The sequence below is a fragment of the Phaenicophaeus curvirostris genome, chromosome 3 (assembly GCF_032191515.1).
Source record: "Phaenicophaeus curvirostris isolate KB17595 chromosome 3, BPBGC_Pcur_1.0, whole genome shotgun sequence".
Taxonomy (NCBI): Eukaryota; Metazoa; Chordata; class Aves; order Cuculiformes; family Cuculidae; genus Phaenicophaeus; species Phaenicophaeus curvirostris.
Genome location: NC_091394.1, coordinates 16053001 through 16063889, shown reverse-complemented (window position 1 = coordinate 16063889; position 10889 = coordinate 16053001). Strand labels below are relative to the sequence as shown.

The 10889-nt window shown below is 40.5% G+C and overlaps 1 protein-coding gene across 5 annotated transcripts in view; it reads left to right on the top strand.

Moving 5' to 3' along the window:
• Nucleotides 1-318: 318 nt before the first annotated feature.
• Nucleotides 319-10889, top strand: part of IKZF1 (IKAROS family zinc finger 1) — a 66553-nt gene continuing 55982 nt past the window's right edge. The window contains exons 1-2 of one of the 5 annotated variants that reach the window (XM_069853437.1): nucleotides 1235-1576; nucleotides 7699-7831. In XM_069853437.1, the coding sequence (XP_069709538.1) occupies nucleotides 7807-7831 (25 nt within the window). In that variant the 5' untranslated portion in view covers nucleotides 1235-1576; nucleotides 7699-7806. Of the gene's footprint in view, nucleotides 388-1234; nucleotides 1577-4768; nucleotides 4791-7698; nucleotides 7832-7909; nucleotides 7933-10889 lie in introns of those variants that run through there. The other 4 variants (XM_069853442.1, XM_069853440.1, XM_069853441.1 and 1 more) reach the window with 4 other exon arrangements.

Sequence of the window (10889 nt, the reverse complement as noted above, 5' to 3'; positions counted from 1 at the left end):
TTGTAGATGAGGAACTGAAGCACGGTGAAAATGACATTCTGATCCTCCACAGGGTGTATATGCGCTTAACTGTTAAGCATACAAGTAATATCTGTCAGGTTCACTGTGCCCTCTGGGCTGGAGCGTGAGGTCTGGATTCCAGCGACTCTGTCGCGGGCGCTGAGAAAGTGACTTAAGTTCTCATCCTGAGACGTTGTATTCAAGTGCTTAAAAGGCACGGGATGTTGAGATAAAGGAGGATGCTCCGACGGCTTTAACCGAAGCTCCCGGGCGTTACAGGTGGATGCCCGCGTCCGACGGCGTGTGACACCCAACCGCACCGCTCTCTCCGGGCTCTGCCTCGGGGTCCCGGCTCTGTGGGAGCCCCCGGAGCAACCACCTCGCCAGGTAAAACCCCTCGGCGGGGCTGGGGGCGGGCTAGGGGGGAGGTACCGGGCGCGGAGCCGCCGCCCGCGGGGCAGCGTCGGCACATGGAGCGGAGCCGCCGCGGGGACCGCGGGGCGGGGAGGTGGGACAGCGCCGGGACCAGCAGGCAGGTCCTCCCAGCCCACCGCATCCCGACCCGTAGCATCCCACCGCATCCCACTCCGTCCCATCCCACCGCATCCCGACCCGTCGCATCCCACCGCATCCCACTCCGTCCCATCCCACCGCATCCCGACCCGTCGCATCCCACCGCATCCCACTCCGTCCCATCCCACCGCATCCCGACCCGTCGCATCCCACCGCATCCCATGCCAACCCATCTCTCTCTTCCCCTCTTCCCCATCCCACCCGCATTCTTTTATGTGTATATATATATTTAACTACTCAGTCGCACCCCATCCCACGCCTACCCACCTCTCTCTTCCCCTCCTCCCCGTCCCACCCGCATTCTTCCTACATATATATACATATATATATATTTAAATTTGGAAACACTGAACCGCTGCTCTTTTATTTTTATTTAATTTTGAGGGCGGGGGGATGTTATCCAGGCGTTTTGCAGCTTTTCCTTAAAATTTCAGGGATGAGTATCCATCAGGAGCTGGCCGAGGAGGGGTGTTCATGGATTCGAAGGGGAGGGAGGCGGCGGGGGGGCAGCAGCGTTGCCCCAGGCAGCAGCGGGTGCGGAGCGCTCCGTTCTCTCCTCCTCGAGTCAGTTACAGCACCTCGGTCCGTTCAAAGCCCAAGTTCGAATTACTCGCGGCTGCAGTTCCTAGAGGGGAGGCAGATACGGAGGTTGCAAAAGCCATTAGAAACTTGTAAAATTAGCGAGCCCTGCGCGCTCGAGGGGAGCGGCGTTAGAGGAGAAGTTGCTGACTTCCGAATAGCGGTGTCACCAGAAGTTTTTCCTCCTGGCGATACAGCCTCTCACAGCTGGAGGTTTTCTTTCACCCTGCCTCCTAAAGTTACCCTCTCTGCGAAGGGACGGTTTCGCTCTGTAGTCATTGCTGGAGAAGATGTGTGTAGTTAGAAACTGTGCGTGTGGAGAAGCAACTTCCCAGTGCAGCAGTCGATTCTAAGGAAACTTTTAATTTTGTGCTTCAAGAAACCTGATTACTTCTTGGATTACTTTTCCACCTTGCTCTAGAAGGTATGGTAATACTGCCAGACATTGTGCAAAGCATTCTGCTTCCAAAATTGTTAAAAGTTAATAATACTGTGTCAGAAAAAAAATGTAGTTTATGATTGCAATTTGTCTCAAAACGGGGATGTTTCGTGAAATGCAAGAATTTTTAGATCAGTATGGTTACTGCCTTACATATGTAAATTATTATAGAGTAATATAATGTTGTTTCTTTTCTCTTTTACTCTTTTTTTTTTCCTTGCACTGTGTCTGCTTGCACATGTAAGTGCAAGCAGTGTTTTAAAAAGGACTTTGTGTGGGAATCAGAAGTTAGAATGAGAGTTTCCTGACTAAGAATTTTTCTTTTGAATAGCCAGGTCACATCCATATGCATTTACTGTCCAGCCGTCCAAAAAAAATACTCAAATGAAATAAACTAAGTATCTAATCCTGATTGTATTTCATGCATTCACCCTAATAACCCATTTGCTGGGCTTTAATAGTCTAGTTTTAAAACGGGAGCTGTAATGCATTGTAAGGGCCAAATCCTTTAAAAGACGCACTCTGTTAGCTTCAGTTGACTGCTCACATCAATTGTAACTCACATGCATATGGAGCACCATGTTGTATGACTCTGTATTAAACATTATAAATGATCATTGAAATGTAAAGGAAAAACATAATCACCTATTGCATTTAGAAATAAGTACTAAAATTCCTTCCAAGTATTTGGAGAGACTTTTATCTGAATCGACTAAGCAGGGGCATGTTCCGAGTGCCTTGCGGCACTGTTCTCTTGCCTTGCTGGTGAATCACATAGTTTGTGGTGTTCAGAGTCTTGATGAAGTAGAAAAATTAAGGATGAGATGGCTTTCTTATATGAAAATGTAGGTACTTACGAATTTTCAAAATGAAATTGATTTTTTTTCCCCTAGGTAACTTTGTTCATTCTTCTTTCTCTTCTCTAATGAGGGAAATTAAATAGCAAGTCAAAAAAGTGAGAATGGATTTGATCATGTTTACTTGTGAAAACACTCAGTATTCGTCTTCCTGGGTTAATATAACAGTAGCATACGGTAGTTCATACTATGTCCCTTTTCCAAAAGGTGTCATCACTTGCATGCAGAAGTTTCTTTCTAATATTGACATGCTCTGCTTTGATTTTAATTCATAGATTTTTTTAAAACTGAATAAAAAATAAAGGATATATTGCTCAGAATCCCAAACGCCCCCAACCCTTCAAGATGCCTCAATGCTTAGCAAACCTCTACAAAGTTTTAGTTTGATGGCTGTGTGCCTCATTGCTTTTTGCCTTTGAAACTGATGCACGTGTACATGAGAAACAAAGTGGAGATCAAATGCAAGACCAAGAACTCTTAAAATGATAGCTGTCCTTAGCAGAACTGCATGGGGGAAGTGTCCAAAATTCTGCAGAGCTCGGCACTTTCCTTAGTTCATATTTCTATTATCGCAGACTCACTTCCAACCTTAAAGTTTTTCTCACAAATATTAGTATTGACGACTATCCAAGTGCTCTTTTTCTTTTTCTTTTATTTGAGTAAAGGCACTTAAAATTAAAACTTGAACTGCAAGTTTATAAAAAAATATAAATAGAAATTATGTCCCTAATGATAAGGTAAATGAAATGTAAAAAGCCAAGGAGAAGGCAGTGTTTTTTCCACTGCACAAGAAGACTGTCCAGAATGAAGTCAACGGTAGTCCCATTCTGGACATCCTCAGGAGTCAAGATTTCAAACCTAACGCACTGATACCTGCAAGAGTCCTCTGCCTCCTGGGTACACCTTCCAGAAGTGACAGAAATGCAGAGGCATAGTGTGGAATTGTACTGACTGTCCTAATTCAATCAGGAAGGACTGGTGGACCCCAGTAATTAAAAAGAGATCACTAACCTCTGTGGACCAGAGGTTAGTGGTCCACACCACTGGACCATTAGTCCTCTGTGGACCAATGTAATGATGGGAAGACAGGGCAGAGGACTCTTGTTTCTCTGCCCTTCATGCTCCCAGTAACTGTAGAAGATTAGACACTGATCCTGTGTGCATCATTTATCCCAGTTGAGTGTTTCCCAGGCTGGCTACCTAACTCCAAGTGTGCAAAGCGAGTTGGTATATTTTTAGTAGGTCCCATACGCAGGACCTGCACTAAAGAGACAAGCTTCTTATACACCTGTGACTTTGCACCTCAGTTCCTGGCTACCGGAGCTCACTCCAGCAATGGTCTGGTTGCCTCTTTCTTTATATAAGCACGAATGACACCTCTGTCATTTGTGTTACATATAGTGTGCGATTAAAAAAAATGCAATAGTCTCCATTTTGACATTACTGTAGCAGTTTTCCTTTCCCTTGTGGACCTTAATACTAAAAACCTGGTCTGTTTACCACTTCGACTGCATAGCAATGCAGAAATGTAAGTGGAGAATTAATCCACAGAGTTTTACGACAATACAAAACTTGTTTCTCACCATTAAAATTGGATAACTCCTAAATGAAGCCAAAAATATTTCCAGGCATATTTTATTTGAGCTTAGGTACTTCTTAGACTAATGTCACAATCTTGTAGAAAACAAGGAAATGGGTCCAGTCTGTATTTGTGCAACAGAAGAGAAGCCTATCATGAATTGTCTGGTGTTCTGCCAGATCATATTTTGTAATGCTTTCTTAAAAAGTCCAGGAGATATCAAAAGTAATCGATCACAGTCTAATTGTGTGGGTCTTTGTCAGGAAAAACATCCACTGAAGAGTTGTGGGTCTTTTTTTTCTCGTGTTTTATGTGCAAGAAGAGCTGGGTCCATAGTGAATTTTATTGTTTTTCAGTCAAGATTCACATATGTATTTGATTACATTTTAACCAGTCATTACTTTCCACTGTTATTAAAACCAATTGAATTAGACCAAAGAAAACATAGTAAGGTAGTAAAATGTAACCTAGCAGTAATGGGTTCTTTGGAAAATGTTGTCGTCCTTATGAGCGAAGGGCAGGATGCACTGCTGGCACTCTAATGGGCGCCCCTGGAATTCCCCTCCTAAGCAACAAACTCTACTTTTCTAGGAAGTATAAGATCACACATAAAGAAAGGTTTGGGAACGATTTTTCTTCTCAGAACCCTTCCCCAAAAGAAAGGGGAGGAGGCTGTGCTGCTGGACAAACACTGTTGGGATAAATGCAGTGGTCAGATACCTTCAGAGGATACCAGGAATACATTCTGTCAGTTGAGTAGAAGGTAAGGGCTGTTATCAGTTTTTCTGGGACTATGATTCTTTGGGAAGCACTTTATAAATGCTTGCAATGCAATGCAAGAGTCAAAAGAGACAGAGAAAAACCTACTCTTTGCTGCTTTCTCGGTTTTGGGGTTTTTTATGCAATCCAAAAAACAATTATCTCTCCCTGTCCCCGCTGGAGGGGCACAGCATTTAGAGACGACCATGAACTCCATCCGAGACAAGACAGACAGCCTCAGTCTTGTCAACTTTATGGCAATTTTTAAACAGGAGGCTAATTTAAATACCTTCCACTCATCTGAAGTAGCTTCAAGAGTTTTATCTCCCTAGTGGCTCTCCAGCAAAATGGGCTGAGTTCAGCTAGGAAACTCCCTGCTTCCGAGATCAGCTGTGATCTGTTGCTCCTTCATCTCTAATCTATACATAAACATAACTACAACTGGGAGTCAGCAAGAGTATTGTTTACTACCTAAATTTAAACAAAATTATGTTAGCCCCCCGGGGGTGTATTGTGGTGCATCTTTAATAAAGCATAACAACTTCTGCCTCACCATTCTCCTTTAAGACACACCTTCCTCCACACTTTAAGCTGGTGAATGACAGGATGTTTCAGGGGTTTTTTGCACTGAGCAGATCACTATGATCACAGTTGTGGTGGCTGCAAAGGTAGGTCCTAGTTCAGAGAATATGTGCGAATGTTAGTACCTTTATTTGTACCATTGCAAATTCATGGTGATAGGACAGTGCAGGTTTGGGATCTGTGTGGCATGGCATGCTCATGCTTCTTGTATAAATGCTTCAAAAGGCCATTCAGACTGCAGTTTCTGAAGAGCAGTCACACTGAAATTGTCCTTTTTTTCTTAAGCAATAGGAACTGTACACTTCTTTGGCTTATTTTGAAGTGCATTTCATGTGAAAAATTTACATTTCTTCTCCTGATCCCAGTTGTTCTAGTTCTCTCAGTAAAAAAGAAACTTGCTCTGTAAGATAGATCTGATTCCCTGCTGCACTGCTTCTATTTTTCTCCTTGTGTCAACTCACTGAGAACAGTGGAGCAGTTGCAATATAAAGAGGGAATTGTCCAGAGTGGACTGGGTCCAAAATATTTGCAAACGCAGAGCAAGTTAACTGAAACATGTAGTGTGGAGAAACTTGCTAATTCATTTCAATTATAGTAATTTTAGGAGTTATTTTTAGGATTATTTAGGGGAAAAAATATCACACAGAACTCTAGTACGCTTATTCAGGCTGATAATGTCCTTTAATAATCCATAACAGCTTGAACAGTTTGAAGGGAAATTAGGAAGCAATTCTGTGATCATGAAGCAGAGTTACTGAAACCTCCTATAATTTGGACAAATTGATGACTCATATCTTGTTGGGGATACTTAGCAATAACAATCCTAGACATAAAGGGATCCTCTTATGTTTTCTCAATTGCTTATTTAGATATGCTGTGCTAAGGACGTCCTACACATTTAAAATCCTATTTATATATGAATACCAGAAGTATAGTTTTGCATTTGCTTCTTTCCTTCTCTTGAGTGTGAGTCCTGGAAGAATATCCAAGAATTAAATTTGACCACTTAAGAATGTGAAGTGTTCTTAGATTAAGTGTCTTAATTTACACACCTCACAGGTTTTTTAGTCGGTTTATTTATATGATGGAAATGTGTGCATTTTCTTTGTCATGGTGAATTTATTCCACTTTTCTGCTTGATTTTTAGTGAATAAAGGTGACAGAGTTTAATGAGTTCATAAAACGTGGCCTTAATTAGGAAAATTGCCTTCATATTTTTCTCATATCGTGGAAACAATTTATAATGACTGGTTGTAATTCAAAAACTTGAAGGAAGAACCTTTTTCGTATTTACAAATTATGTCATTCAGTGCTTCAATGGAAGAACGGATTTTTTTTTTTATTACCTCTTTCAACAATGAATTGTTCCATGAACATGACTTAAGCACATTGGAACACTAAGAAGAGAGCATACAGAAATTACATATGTGCATGGAAGATGGAGTATTTATCATTTGTCAGTGCTTTGAAAAAAGAATTCCCAAAGAACTGATAACTATGTAGGATCTTTGAGACAACTTTTTCTGTGCCCTCACAATTGTTCACTACTACGGAAATTAATTTTATATGTGCCAGGCATGTAAATGTTTCACATCAGCACTCTTAGCAGAGTTCTTTTCTTAATCTTGTGTGTTGAATTACAGTGCTTCCTTCATTTTGCAGACAGGAGCTTTCCATTGTAATTTGACTATATGCTCATAATTGTATTGTCAATTTGTGTAGTTAACCAGAATTTACACAAGACAAGGATGAATAAAATAAACATCTCCTTAGACTTTTTAGAAAATGCTGAATACGGAATTACTGTAAAGGGAGAGAAATTGATCCATTTAATTTCTGTGGGTTTTTTCTGTTTTAACACAGTCTTTTAAAAGACCTGGAGGGTTTTTTTAAACAGAACTGTGAGGACACTAATGTGCTTAATATGACTCTCAGGTTTTACTTTTCAGAAAGGACCACCCCTCATCCTTGTAGTTATTATTTACATTGAGCTGTGTGATGAGGCGGAAATTAAAAATAGAATTAAGATGGTTCTAAAGTACAGTCATTCACAGAGATTGTGAAGTCTAGCATATTAAATTACAATAATAAAGCTAATTATCAGCTGCCTTGCTGAGATATTGGGTGCTTTTAATTAAAACTAGTTTGTGGGGTCCTAGCAATTTTCTTCAAGTATTTTCACTGGTTGTGCAATACATACTACCCATGTTTAACAGCCTTCCTGTTGCATGTTCAGCTGCATGTAACACGTTCATACGTGAAGTTAAAAGTCTATTAAAAACATTAGGTCTTTTGTTTAAAAGGGAACTAAATTTTAAAAACTTTTACAGGGGTGTCTTTATTCATCTCCTCTCTCTGTTGTTGGTTCAAACTCATCGACTTCAGTGGATGCAAGAGGCTTGGTTCTGCTAGGTCAAGACCCTCTGGTGCACTTAGAAATGCAGCTGTATTATCATTCTGCAGGTAGATGCATCTCCCAACTTAAATCCATAAAGACTGATGACATATACATGATGATACATATCTCTCCTAACCTGTTGTTAATGTGCAAATTCTTCTGTCAGGTATGTTAAAGTCTATAAGAGTTCAACTGTACTGTTTTTCAGGCTGCAGCGTGGTTTGGCTTTCTTAATTTATTTATTAAACCTCTCTTTATATGTCATGGATGGTGGAATCTAGGAGCCATTTTTGGAGCTTTGCATAGATTTAGGTTGTAAATTGGGTTGAGGTTTTATGTTTCTGGATGTTGGTTTGGATTTTTAGTTTGCTAAGGCTGTGGCCTATGTGATGAGGAGCCAATATGACATTTCAAAGACCACAAAGATGAGACGTGCTCACACACAAGCACTCTGTTAGGGCCAGAGGCTCCAATGACCTGGGTGAGCGGTCTCCTTTCCTGCCGTGCGGCTGCTTGCACAAGTGGGGATTGCGAAATCGGCCCTTTCCCTGAGGTGGCTGTGGAAGCAAGGCTGCGTTTGTTTGTTTTATCACAGTTTGCCCAGAGCTGCTGCTGCTGAGGAACACGTGTTCCCCTCTCTTTTTATATTTGCAAAAGCACCTGCAGAACACCAGGTCCCTTGAGGAAAGTTCCTTCTGCCCCCCCATCCAGACTTCACGAATGCTTGTACTTTCTGCTCTAAGGCTTCGTGGAAATGTCTACCTGCCCTCATGGGGTGCAATCAACACCGAAGTGTTCCTTCAGGGATCCTTCTGTCTGCTCAGCAAGGCTACACCTACAAATAATCAGGAAACATGGTGCTGGATGTGGTGTGCAATTGTGGACTCCTTGCAGCACCAGAAGTAGAACTGTCTGTGGACAGAAGGACAGCTCTGCGTTTAGGTGTGCTGGTCTAAGTCCAAAGTTGCTCCACACATGTCAACATTTGTGATTTCATTTCTGCACCATAAGTGAGGTCTCATTGTGCTGAGTTGAAGCATGTGTTGCCCCAGAGTAGTCAGTATATATGCAGCTTGGGAAACAATGGAGAAAATAAAACAGCTAGTCTTTGGCATTGTATTAGGCCATTCCGTGGAATTATATCGCTGGCTCTATCTTGCTATCTTTTAATATCCTAAAAGAGTAGCATTTGTAGAAGGACTGACATGCTTATAAGTTTGTTTAAATTGATAAAACACTGTATAAATGCTAAGGATTTAATTTCTTGACAAGGAGGTTTACTTTTGAATTTGCATTGTAAAACAGGAGATGAAGTAATAAACCAAGACTTGCAAATGATTATTTTGCTGTATTCTGAAAGATTAGAAAATTTTGACCTTGCAATGACTTCTTCCTACTTACACACAGAATCCTAAAAGATCCCAAATCTACTTCTGGTTGTAATTGACATCAGGTATAAATGGAGCAGTTCCTCAGTGATTCATGGGGTGTTTGTTGGCATATTCTTAAGACATAGCACAAATTATATTGTAGAGAGAGTTGCAAGGAGGGAAATCAGTTACATGTAAATTTTATTTGGACTCAGGACCTGGAGAAATACTGAGTAATTTAAATCCAGAATTTTGTGTGAGCGTGGTCAGTGAGGTGCTTCCTAATTTAAAATAAATCAATGTAACCTTTCAGGGGGGTTGTGTGTTGATTACTAGTTAGCTTAAATGGCAATATTTTATTCTTTCTCCAAAGCACTGAAGCAGCTTTATCTGTGAATCTGGTACATGGAGTCTGAAGAGGAAAATGTGCAGGCTAGAGTCCTGTGTCTGAAAAGACTTGAAGAAATAGTTGTATATACTTTGAAGGGAGCTTTGTAGCACTTTCAATAAGGGGCCAAACTTTGAAATTATTTGGATTCCTAAATACCAGGTTACAGATACAAGAATTATCTCTTATCACCTAGGTGATCCCTTTGCTGCTGTAAATGAGAGCTACACACGTTCAGCACTCGAGCAAGATTGCTTCGGTCAGCTGCCCACCTAGCTTTTGATTTCTAACTTCAGGCTCCTAAATTAGCTGCTAACCTTAATATATGCAGCTGTATTGAAGACAGTGAAGTCATATGCACTACTAACACTAGTTATAAACTTAATACTGTAGATGCAACTTACAATGAAAAATTACAAACCAATTCTTTTACTTTGCAAAACAGACGGTTATTTAGGGTTTAATGTCATAAAAAAATCAAAACCAGTGTTCTTTCAGATTAATCTTTGTAAAGATATATTATTTATAATTAATATAGAGTAGATACTTTAGTGGAAATTATTAAATCTGTACATAAGGTTTTTTGCTTTCCAGGAAGTTATAGGCAATGTTTTTTCTGCTTCTAGAGCAGATGAGGAAAGTAAGGAAAAATATGGCATAGTTCCCCATTAATAGATTTACCATACCAAAGGTGAAGAGGTTAAGTCTACTCTTAGCAATTAAAATTTAGCCCAAGAAAAGTTATGCCCAAGTTAAGTGTGAAAAACCTTTTAACAGTCACAGAGGCAAAACCAACACACTGCTCTCATTGCAAGATTTGGGCTGGGCTGGAGGGTGTCTTGTAATGTATTCTTTGCTGATACAGAGGCTGAACTGAACTTTGATGGAATTTCATTAGTATTTACTGGGTAACACAGGATACTATAGTGTTAGTGTACCCTTTTCCCTTGGGAGGAATTCAAATTATCAATTTGCTTAATGTGTTTGTGGATCTTAAACTACTTTTATGAACCATGCTTAACTATTCTATGGAGTCCTTAGGGGAAAAAATTTCCCTCATCACTTTTGATCCAGCTCTATTTTCTCATCATGTTTCATCCCTGGGAAATAAATCAGCTTTGCCAATTGTCCTGGAATCACCTAATTCAAAGATATACCCTGAAATTACCTCTTTGAGGACTGAGGGCACCTGTTTCAGGTCAGGAAGTGATCCAGCCTCACAGGAAGCATGCCTAGGAGTATTCCACTAAAAAATAAATATAAGCCAAAATATACACAATTTATCTCCATTAAAAAAAATTTAACAATTTGTACTCCATTTTACCTCTCCATTTAAGAACTGGGAAGTGTTTTCACACTGAATTC